This window comes from Elaeis guineensis, chromosome 1 (assembly GCF_000442705.2).
Source record: "Elaeis guineensis isolate ETL-2024a chromosome 1, EG11, whole genome shotgun sequence".
NCBI lineage: Eukaryota > Viridiplantae > Streptophyta > Magnoliopsida > Arecales > Arecaceae > Elaeis > Elaeis guineensis.
In genome coordinates this window covers 158,295,892-158,307,957 of record NC_025993.2, presented here as the reverse complement: position 1 = coordinate 158,307,957, position 12,066 = coordinate 158,295,892, and the positions used below count along the sequence as shown (strand labels likewise).

Genomic DNA, 12,066 nt, shown 5'->3' with positions numbered 1-12,066 from the left:
TGAAGCTCAAATAGTTGTTCAAAAGTTTCTTATGGGGATCACATAGAAGATAAGGTGGTGTGCATCTCGAGGCACGAGATGTGATTTGTCAACGATTAATGATGAGGATTTTGACATTTAGTTTTTGTTAGTCAGATGCGAAGCTCTGATTGCCAGACATGCTGCATGGTTTCTTCTCTAGTCCAAAAATTTTTTGAGCATGATGATGAGTGCCAAGTATGGCTCGTGAACTTCCACTAATATTCAGACTAGTCAAGGTAGCTCATTCATTTGGAGGAAAATTTGCTCTCATGCTCCAATGGTCATGGCTCAGGTCAAATGGTTGGTAAGAGATGGATAGACTGTGGACTTTCTGTGGGACCTATGGATTGTTGACCTCCTGCTGAGTCACTAGCCAACCTTCATCAGCATAAAGTCTGAAGAGTCCATGTGGATCTATGATTTTTTCTGCCCTCAAAGGAGGAGTTGGAATACTACATTGGTGACCATATTTTTGATACTCAAGTGGCAAAGAGAGTCCTATTCTAGATAGTTCCTACTCATGATAGCCAGGATGAGTAGAGATGGGCAACGCATGGCCCGGCACGAGACAGGCCGTGTCAGGCATGGCCCATCGGCTATAGTGCCGTGCCGTGCTTGGCACGGCCCATAAAAGGGGGGTCGAGGTGGGCTGGGATTTTTTAACCTGCGGCCCAGGCCCAGCACAGCCCATAAGGGCTTGGACCGGCACGGCCCGTGGGCCAGGCACCGCACGGCCCGCATGCCAGCCCGACCCTCTTGAAATAGGTCGTGCCATGGCACGACCCGTTTAGGATTTTTTAAAATTTTTTTAAAAATATGCATGAATAAATTAAAAAAAATGTTAGAGACAAGGGATTTAAATATAAAACCACCTTGTTACATGGGGGTTTGGCGTGGATCTCTACCAGTTTATTAATCAATATCAAAATGGTACAGGAAGGGAGAGGGGCTAGACCTGACCTTCAGAGTACAATGAAGGAGAGAAGAAATAGAATTATAGAAGTGACTCACCTCAACAATTAAAAAACTTAATACAATTACTAAAAAAAATAGATAAAATCATATCAGCTTGTCTCTGCTCTCATTGAACTCCTTCAAAATCCTCTCTCTGCTTTTCGCTTTTCTATGCTAGCGTGATTAAAATCCTACTAATTGTCGGTCTCATTTGTGTCGTCTTCATCAGAGGATGTAATAGAATGTCCACCTTTATCTTAAAGTCTTGCCTCCACATCCAATCAATCTTTGAAGCAGAGCAGCATCTCCACCGTCTCGCTGGTCATCCGACTTTTCTTTTCGTCAAGAACATGCCGACCTACACTAAAAACGGATTCCAATGCTACCGTGGACATCGACACAGCTAAAATATCACGTGCAATGGCAGATAAAATAGGATATTGATTTTCAACATTTCTCCACCAAGTTAACAAATCTAGATTATCTATTTGATTTTCATCATATGTAGAATGAAGATCATTTCGTAAATAAAATTCTAGTTCACTACTTAAAGCAGATGAAGAAGATGCAGATGAACTTGAAGCATGTGTCTATCTCCTATGTGGAATAAAACTAAAAACAGATGATGAACGAGAACTACTAGAAGAAGCGATAGAGCTTTATGCTAGTAATCTAGATCCACGAATTTTTTCATCATATAATGCATAAATGTCATAAATAAGTTTTGTTACCTCAGCTTTAACGGATTCAGGATCCAGTATCATATTTTCATAATATGCATCAAGTAAAATTAGCATGCCACTCAATTTAACTCGTGGATTAAATACAGCAGCTAATTATGCATAGGACATACCCTGTTCCAATATTCATTCCATTTAGATTTCATTTGTTAAATAATAGGCATTAAAACATCATCAAATCTATATTCTACAAATTTCCTATTAATATCAAATGCTTATTATAAAAATGAATATGAAGTTGGATAATAAATACCAGAAAGAACGTTAGTAGCATTATAAAAAGTAACCAAAAAATCTTTCAAAATTTTATCTTTAGTCCAAACAGTTTCAATCAATACAAAACTTAATCCACGGTCATTAATATATGCACTTAATAAGTGTCTATATGGATATGCATCATATATCATGGTATATGTTGAATTCCAACAAGTCATTACATCTAGTTTAAATTTTTTAAAACGTTTACCATGATCTACACATAGTTGCTTGAATTCTTGAAGTCTTGCTCTTAAAGCATGAATAAAAAAAAGTATATTTCTAATTTTTAAAATTACATCTTGGACCATGCCCATGCCAACTTGTACAGAAAGATTTAAGATATGACATGCACATCTAATATGTAACAACTGGCCATTTAAAATGAGATGCAATGAGTCTTTCAATAATATAACAGCAGAATTATTATTAGATGCATTGTCAAAAGTAATAGACATGATTTTATCATTAATTCCAAATAAACATACCGTTTGGTAAATAATATTTGAAATTTATTGTCCAGAATATGAAAAATCAAAAGCACAAAAAGCAAAAATATGTTTATTTAAATTTTAATCATTATCAATATAATGAGCAGTAATAAAAATAAAACAATTACTACCTACCGATGTTGATCAATTATCAGAAGTTAATGAAACTTTTGAATTTAAGATAAAAAAATTTTTAATTAAATTTTATTTCATTGCTAAAAAAATTTTCATAGTTATCCTTCTAAAAGTACGCCTATTAATTCTTTTGTAAGTAGACTGTAGGGTTAATTGAACATATTCTTCAAAATTAAAAGACTCGCATAAACTAAAAGGCAGTTCATCCCTAACTATCTATATAACTAGTATTTTTTTTGATTTTCATGATTATATATAAAATTACCTACCAGAGATCCCCTTAGTACATGGAAGGTACTTTGGAGATTAGAGTCACTCATCTTATGACTCTTTTGATATCTTCTCAAATGGCCAGTTCTCCTACTACTGGCACAACTATAAAATTTAACATATTTTTTACTTTTTGCTTTCCAGACTCCGTCAACAAGAACTCTTTCAAAATCCTCCCAAACTGCACTAGTCCTCTTACAGAAAGAGGTTTGACCTTGAGTAGTTTCAAAGGGAGTAGGAGCAATGGGATTAGTTTTCTCTCCCTCGAAAATAGGAGGAACACCAAAATGACTCTCATCGTAAGATGTCATTTCTAAAATTATGAATCAAAAAATAAAAACTAACCGAAGATAGAGGAATTGAGTAGAGGTGGAGGAATTGAATAGAGACAGCACCGAGATTTGTGAGCTTCCTCTTGTACTCCTCGACAAGGACCTCCTTTTGTGCTCCTCAGCAAGGACCTCTTCTTGTGTAGTACTTGAACTCTTGCTAAATACAAACTAAAAATTAAATTGCTAGAACACTTGTAATATTGCTAGAAGAGAGAAATAATGGTAGCAGAAAAAGAAGAAGAGTAGATTTGGTGTGGTAAGAATGAGAGAGGAGGCTATTTATAGCAATCCATATTTTTTTTTTCAAAATATCCCTCAAAATAGCCGTTTTATGGCTGTTGAGAGAGATAAAAAGGTAAAAAAATCGAAAAATAACCGTTTTTTGACCATTATGGACTGAAACGGACCTGGGCCGAGCCGTGCCAAGCCCGACCCGTGACAGCCTCAAACGGGCCGTGCTAGAGGGCACAAACAGGCCGTGCCAGGCACGGCCCGTTTGCAATTTTTTTTTTAAAAAAAAAAGGCCCACGGGCCGAGCCGTGCCAGGCACGGCCCGCCATCAACCGAGCCTAGGGCCGTGCCGGACTGAGGCTTGGTGCTAATCGTGCGGTGCCTGGCATGGCCCGTTTAGCCTCAGGCCCGGTGGGCCTGGGCCGGGCCCGGCCTGCCTTTGTCTAGAGGTGAGGGTTTAAAGATTGTCTTGTAGTCCGATAATGGCAGTTAGAGATCTCTATGATCTATATAGGTGGGAGCCGATTAGGAGGCTAGACGGTGCTTGAATATGGAGACTCGAGGTATATGCAAGAGTTAGCTTATTTGTTTGGTAGGTCGCATAGGATCCCCTCCATACTAGAATGGTGCTGAGGGACAGAGGCATGAACCTTTCATCCATTTATCCTTATTGTAGGAGGGATGATGAAATGGTGGGGCATGTTTTGTTTCAGTGTCCAAGTGCTGTAGAAGTTTAGCATCTAACCAGCTTCCTTCCAGTGATTACCTAGTCAACAACACCGGTGCAAACGTTTCTTGAGGCCTTGCGATGGAGTGCTACTACCAAGGTTTCTAAACTATCCGATATTCAAGCTATCTATATTGCTTACCACATTTGGCTAACTAGGAACAGCATTTGTTTGAGTCGAGGAGGCAGCCTATGATGTTCGTCTTGGAGAGAGCTCTGAGGCAGATTGCCAAGATCATTCACCCATCATCAATTGCTTTGGCCTTGTTAGACGGTCACCTAGGACTCCCTCTGCGTTCATGCAGTGGTCCATTTGATTTTCATTATCTAGGAGCCTCTCCCCTCAAACCTCTTTAAGATCAACTTCAATGGCAATGTAAGTGGCAGCAGTGGAGCTAGGTTCATGATTCACGGACCAGACTCGAGGGTGGTGGCTGTTGGAGGGAGCCATCTCTTTGATGCCACCATCCCGAGAATTAAGCTATTAGCAGTCTAGGCGGGCATTTCGTAGGTGAGGTTGACCTTGGGGGCCAACCACCTTATCACCGAGGGGGATTCAACCATAACGGGGGGTTGGATTCAAGGGCAGATGAGGCCTGCTGCCATGCATCCGCTCCTTCATGATATCTGAAAATTGCTGAGAGGGTGTGTTTCTTTGGATGTTAGGCATGTCTATCAGGAGGCAAACAGTGCCGCCAACTAGATTGCCTCCTTTGTTGCAGAGTATTCAGGAGATATATTGTGGACCGATGATGGGGTGGCTCCGGTGCCATTCTGTGATATTTTATTTTCTGATTCTCTTGATTGTATTCATACTATATTTGCATGAGTGCTCTGCCTTATCCAAAAAAAAGAATGAAAAGTTTCTTCCATTTTTTCCAACATAGCGTAAAATTCCAATAGAGCAAATAATTGCCATTGGAAATAATGTGGTATTAAAGGTCTTCCTTGACAAAACCCTCTTCTACATAAGAAAATAAAAGACAAAGAAGAGATACAAAAATTTAAAGATAATAAAAGAAAACTTACCCAAAAAATGTGCTCAAAGCAAATGAAGTCAACAGACTCAATGAAGCTGAAGATTTGATATATGAAAAAAAATAATATAACCAACACCCTTGATTAGGAAAACACAAAGATGAAAATAATGCAAATTCTCTACTTCATTAGAATAGATAACTAGAATGATAATAAACCAAAATACCAAGGAAAAGAGACCAGTAGAAGAAAAAGAAAACCAAAGGATGACAAGATTCAAAACAACAGCCAACATATTTAGCCGATCTAAATCGTACTCATGGGCACATCCCCTTGTGACAAACCAGAACACTATTTCGAGATATAAACCTTGAAGTCATATGGCAGAGAACAGAAATAGGAAAATTTTCTTTTGCATTTTATTCCAATCGAAATATGACTAGGAGTGCTCTCAATTGAATACAAGTTCTTTTGTTTTTTGGTGGAATCAAAAACAACTTCTTAGGCATCGAACAAGGTTCCAAACTCTTGCTTTATAATTAGAATGAAATGCTACATATACAGTTTCAAATGAACATTATCAAATTAATATCAATTTCTACCAACAATCATCAGCAGGTCCTGATGCATGACTCGTCCAAAAGAAGGTAAGTTAGAGACAACATCAGAGGTAATTGCAACCATTTATTACATATTTCAACAGATATCATACTACAAAGATAGGTATTCTTCGATATGTGTCAGCATTCCTCTGATTGCACAAGTACCATCAAGAATATGGCACTAAGAAAATAAATAGAAACCAAAAGAATGAATTTCCTAGAAAATTAAAGTATCAACAAAGTTCATCCTCCCTTGAGTTTCAATTCACAAAAAAAGAAAAAAAAAAAGGTGCAAATAAAATTGCAAGCTTAGAATGCATATGAGTTGCAAAGTAACCAAGTAAAACATAGGAGAGGCAAATAAAAGAGTTTTATTATATAAACAGGGCTGCAGTCAAAGAAAGACTCACGGTTGGTAAAGTCACCAGATGGAAATTGTGAGATGGTAAATATTGAATAACATGATTGGTCTCCCAAGTTCCTTTTTCAGCAAGCTCATTGACCTACTGCACCAATCTTTGATGTACTAAATAACAATATCCTGCTCTTCAATTGAAAATTCGTGTACCTTTTCAATGCATGTGTCAGAAAGCAACAAAATTTCCATTATGCAGTATCCAGTTAGTAGTGTCAAGACTACAAACAACACCGAGAAAACTGACACTAATAGAATAACCAGATGCAGATCCTGATTTTGTTCAGTTTGGTTATGGGTATATCTCATTCTCAACTGGAATCCCGAGAACCACTCTGAAATGATATTGATGTAGTTCCAACATACCTACCTACCTACCTATGAAGAATCATTATGCTGACTGAATATATTCTTTTTCATATTTGGTGACAATTTAATAGCAAATATTAGTTCATATTATGGCGACTCTCATCCTGAACTTGTGGATTTATATTATGGTTAAACATGAGTTAGGAAAGTCTTAAATCACTAGGCTTTTGCCCAGAAAAGTTTTTTGGATTCAATAATATATTTTATTTCATAAGGTTTCAAAACATGCAAGTTGCTTGCTTCAAAATCTTCTCTTTCATGTGTTAGTCCTTTAGAAATCCACCAGCTAACTTTGTTTTTTTGTTGTAGGAGCCCTTAATTTTCTTTTTACAGAAAGAATTTTTTTTCCTTTTCACATAAACTGTTGCTTGTTTCTTTAAGAGAAAGGAGGAAAACCTTTTATGTATGTTGTACTGTAAAGATAAAAGAAGCATATGATGGCTGATATAAGGAACACTCTATTGCAATACACTTCAAAGTTTGAGCAATAAAGTGAGGGTTTTATCTCTTTTCTACATCATGTGGTTCCATGCTTTTAAAGTGCAAACACTTCAAGCCTAAGTGCAATACGTGGGTTCTTTAATGTTGCCCAATGACCATCATTTTCCTTCTCTGTCAGGGTTCTTCTAGCTGTACTCTCTCCTCATCTATGTTATCTCACTCTAAGCCCTTAAGAACATTCATGAAAAGGCTCTGAACATCATCAAATCCCTTTATCTCTAGTCCTCAACTTTTTTCCCAATCTCCCAACATGATTCTCCTGACTCATTTAGAGTCTATATTAGCACCCTTTTTTCTGTTTCAGAAAGCTAATTGTGACACTTTTCTCTGTCTCAAAGGTATTGTTTAAGGTGTAAACATTAAGATCTTATATAGCAGTATCAGTTTGAGATGTTTAGGTTAGATACAATTATAGTTTATTCATAACATGCATAAACAATATGGCATGAAAACATGGTTTAATTTTTTTTTTAAAAAAAAGAAACCAATACTGTGAATTATAACTCACAAAACTGCTCCATATCATTTCATGATTTGATATTTGATACATTAAGCATAGCAATATGGCAAATTCAGTGACCAATGTTATTCTTGGCCAAAAGAAACTAAAAATCCCCAAGAAATAGTACATTAAATAAAAAATGAAGATATTATTCATTTTTTTTTTTTTGACCTTCATTTGATTATGTGCGATGCACCATTTTGATTTGATTATATAAACTGCATCTAAAATTTATTGTTAACCCTGGTTCATATATATATATATATATATATATATATATATAGAGAGAGAGAGAGAGAGAGAGAGAGTGTATGTGTATGTGAATTTATGTGCAAGAATCTACCTGTATACGTATGTATTTTCACATATATTTTGGCACTTATGTGCATTCTTAATAAAACTAAAGCTCATACATTTTATAATACGCATTAGCATTAATAAGTTATTCCAATTTAAGTTTTTAACAGTTCATATAAAATATGTTTTTTTTGAGTAAATATTGTATACGAGTTTTACAACAGAAAAATCAAACTCTACCTAGCTCTCACATAGAGTATCTTTGAAAGGTTTTCTGCATCTTGCATATTATAATTCACTCAATCGAGCAACAATTATGGTTAGAGTATATTTTTGGGTATTGATTGTACAGAAATGTACCAAGTTACAGCCCTGAAATGATAAACATATGACATTACTTGGATGATAGACACAGCTATTGGTAACATTGTATAATAATGTTTAAAGATGGGCAGCCAAATTAGCATATCAGGGTTTTCTGATTCATCATCTATGTTAAAGTGCATACAGCTATGCATGTCGTGGATGATATAAGATTATTTGGGTAAACCAAAGGGAGAATTGACTGTACAAAATATGTTTCTTCACCATTATTAAAGCTATACTCTTTGTAAGGCACTTCCATGGATTGATATTGCCACCACGATGAATTTTGTGAGTTAACTTCTTTAAATGCTCTCAAATGTTGAAAAATATATGACAATATAGAAGTTTCCACAACAACAACACAAACCCAAGAAACTTGTTATGATTCTTAATACATAATACCCATCAGCAGAGAGGAAGTCAAAATATGAAATAGTGAGTAATTTTATTTAAAAAATCATATATTCCCTAAAGATGCTACACATCCAAAACATCTCAACATATGCTACAGAAACATGTCAGTTAAGAGCCTAGAAGAATTGAAGAAAGAAGGCAATTATATAAAATTGAAAGCTGAAAACATACATAGCATTCTTCCACATACTCGAATTCTTATGTATCACTTGATTAGATAATTCAAATTTAATCCTCTGAAACAATCCATGAAAAGGTAAGAGGCTATCACTATTAAAACTACCCAAGCAATTTATGCAATTAATAATACATATACCAAGACCCCGCAAGACCTACGTGGCATGATTGTACCTATACCAAGTAACACATCAGTACTCCTGCAAAACTGATTTCCTCCACATTTGCTGCAAATTATGTAATGGCTTGAGATCTCTGGATATGGTGGAAGATATCCCCCTCATGGATGCTAACACATACAACGAATGCACCAAACAAGGGGATAATTTTTTTTAAAAAAAAGAAAAAAGAAAAACCATTCCTTCAGATGGACTGATTAAAGAAATATGATCTTCAAGCAGGCCCATGACTTTACAGCAATTTTGTTTCTAACCTCTGATGAACTTTACCAGAGTGGAGAGCCATTAATCTGAGTTCAGTTATGTTCAGACTGGCCCAAAGGCCACCCCTTGAGGCTGTTAGAGATCTACCCAACAACAATTTCATAGATCCAGAAAACTTGACAAGGATCTGCATTATTCTTCAAATGAATGGAGGCATATTTTCTCAAGCAGCAATGGCCAGTCTTCACCAAGCTGTAGTGGATTTAGCTCCATAGCTATCCTAAAATCCTGTAGAGATATTGAAGACAAGTTTCTTAAACCATGTGTACCCTCTGAAGACCCACCACTACTCTGTACATGCATGTGATTTCCTGGCCAAAAGCCATTGATAGGCTTCACTACTGGTTGCTGCTTGTAGACCGGATGCTTTATTGATTCACGTCCTGACCTTGCTCCTACTAGGTCAACACATGACATAATCAGGTTCTTCAGGTAAGCATGTAACCCATTATTCAATAAACTAGCACATTCCATCGTCACCCCTCCCAAGCCCTGTGACTCGGATATTTTTTCCATCCATTTCTTCAAGGCCTCAGTATGACATAGCTCACCATCATCACAGTTACTTCTAAAGCTATCAGTGCTAGAAATAGTTACCAATGGTACAGATCTCCGTGCCCCACCGACACTAGCAGGACAGAATGGTATCCCAAGTGGAGCCTGAAGAGGACCTCTCTTGGAGTTCAAATCATTACTCAGTTCAACCTCTTCCCCATCTTCCACAACACCCACTTCAACCAGACCCTTGCTGTGTACAGAGGCCCGATCATGCGGTGACAAATTCTCCACCCGAGGTCTCTTTGCTGGCTGCTCTGCAGGCCCACCTTGATGATCCTGCATGGGTCTCTTCAAATCACAAGGATCCAAAACGCCATTCACCCTGATGGTTTCTTCATCAAAAGGTAATAAAGATTGGTGAGCTGCAACATCTGCGCTCCCACTAGGTCCAAGAGGACTTGGGCGGTCTTTGATCCTCCAGTCTCGAATGCAGGACCTGACCTTGCGAGGTGATGGTGGCAAGATGTCCCCGTTGGACCAAATAGTCGGCAGTGGAGTTGAAGAAGCAGGTTTCCCATTGATTCTACCATCTCCTTGAGGGGATATCTTCCCTGTACTTCCAATGGGCTTCGTGGTGACCTTAACATGGGCTGGGGTCCTGGCATTAAACGCATTCTTAAAGATCGAGCGGATGAGCTGGTTGTGCAATGGGATGTTCTCGCGTCCGAGGATCAGAAGGCAGAACTTGTTGAACTCTAGCTTGCTCAGCTTCTGCGCCAGCAACTGTTTCAGGTAACCAAAATACTGCTGGGCTCGCTTGGGGCCGAGCTTCTTGGCTATCTGGGACTTGAGGCTGCTGAGATTAATCCGGGCGGTGGGTGGCAGCATCTCTCAATGCAAGGCAGCCATACAATTCACCAGATCAACAGAATTAGGGTTCTCCTTTGGTTCTCTATATCCTCTATCCCAATTCAAAGTGAGGGTATTGCTTTTCCCTCTACAAGTAAATGAGCTAAAACCAATATCCTACCGCTCGACCAGAACAATGCAGGCCAAAATCTCATATCTGGGGCATAAACCCTAGGTTAAGCCGGAAAAGAAAGGCCCACGCCCGTGAGCAAAGAACTCAAGCTCGAACTCCTCCAAAAACCTGGCCGGAAACACGAATTCCGATCCAGCGGGATCCAAACCCTAATGGCAACGGGACCAGCTAGAGAAGCACCAAACTTGGCAGCCCGGAGCTCGAAAAAGCTCTCATTTTACCAACGAGTTGCTCGTGAAGGAGCTTCCATAGATCGACTCTGCGCTCTGCGATCGGGAATCCACCGAACGGGTTGGATTCGCGGCGGTCAGCGCGGCCAGATGCGGGATTGGAGGAATCAAAGCGTGAGAGAATAGAAGGGAAAGGCCCAACCTTTGGAAGAGAGGAGGGGGAGGGAGGGGTTAAACTGACCTTTGGGAGCTCGAACTGGGGGGGGGGGGAGACAGGGATTCGAAGTGCATCACCGAGCACAGAGAGAGAGCTCGAATTCTCTGAATCTCTCTCCTCTTTGCTTCTGCTTCGCTTTGGCTCTCCTCGGCCTCTCTTCGCTACGTCGACTCTCTTCCTCGCTCGTGGAGGGCTGTATCCTGTAGGATTGGATTGAGCTCTCGTTCTCTTGCTCCCGCTCTATCGATCGCTGAAGAGCCCAAAAAAACCAAAATAAAAAAACGTTCGCTATCTCCCTCCCTCTTGTTTTCCCCCCTCTTCTCTCTCGGCCCTTTGTTTTCAATTTTTTATTAAATCTACCCTTTTGTTTTTTGTTTTTTTTTTTTTTCTTTTGTATCCTAAGTTTTATAATGTTTTCCTAGCTTGCCTAGATTCGGGGCCTGCTGATATTGAAGGTTAAAATGTTTGTTGGAGTCAAATTTTCTCGTTGAGTTCGATGACTGACGGTAACGATGATCATAAATATAATTATGATAATTATAACAATAATAATACTCAATAATTTATAAAAGAAACAAATGAAACGAGTCTTAATGAATTCATTATGCTTATATGACACGAGTAAGGGTGCACATCACGGCAATATATTTTCTTTCTGCATGGAACGAGAAGCAGGCTTTAGTATAAGCGAAGATCATTGTAAGGAGAGGGGCGAGGAGGATGGGAAGCAAGACAGAGGGTTACGAAAATTAACTAATAGCTTTTAGTGAGTGCAACCAGCATGAGCAAGGATTTCAATGGCATTTTTACGAGTTCACTAGATGCACAGTAACTTTAAAGTAATGTGCTTGTCGTGCTAATTGCATCTCCATTACTGTTATACAAAGGGAGATGTTCCATGAAGAAAATAATTTGCCTT

At 38.5% G+C, this 12,066-nt stretch overlaps 1 protein-coding gene across 20 annotated transcripts in view; it reads right to left on the bottom strand.

The window, feature by feature from the left end:
- LOC105039283 (uncharacterized) overlaps window positions 1-11,484 on the bottom strand; it is an 18,017-nt gene extending 6,533 nt beyond the window's left edge. For 19 of the 20 annotated variants that reach the window (XM_073245531.1, XM_073245526.1, XM_073245542.1 and 16 more), the window contains exons 1-2: window positions 11,172-11,463; window positions 6,147-11,026 (exon numbers count right to left, since the gene is read on the bottom strand). In XM_073245531.1, coding sequence (XP_073101632.1) covers window positions 9,353-10,606 — 1,254 coding nt within the window. In that variant the 5' untranslated portion in view covers window positions 10,607-11,026; window positions 11,172-11,463 and the 3' untranslated portion in view covers window positions 6,147-9,352. Of the gene's footprint in view, window positions 1-6,146; window positions 11,027-11,171 lie in introns of all 20 variants that reach the window. The other variant, XR_012135309.1, reaches the window with a different exon arrangement.
- Between the last annotated feature and the right edge of the window lie 582 nt (window positions 11,485-12,066).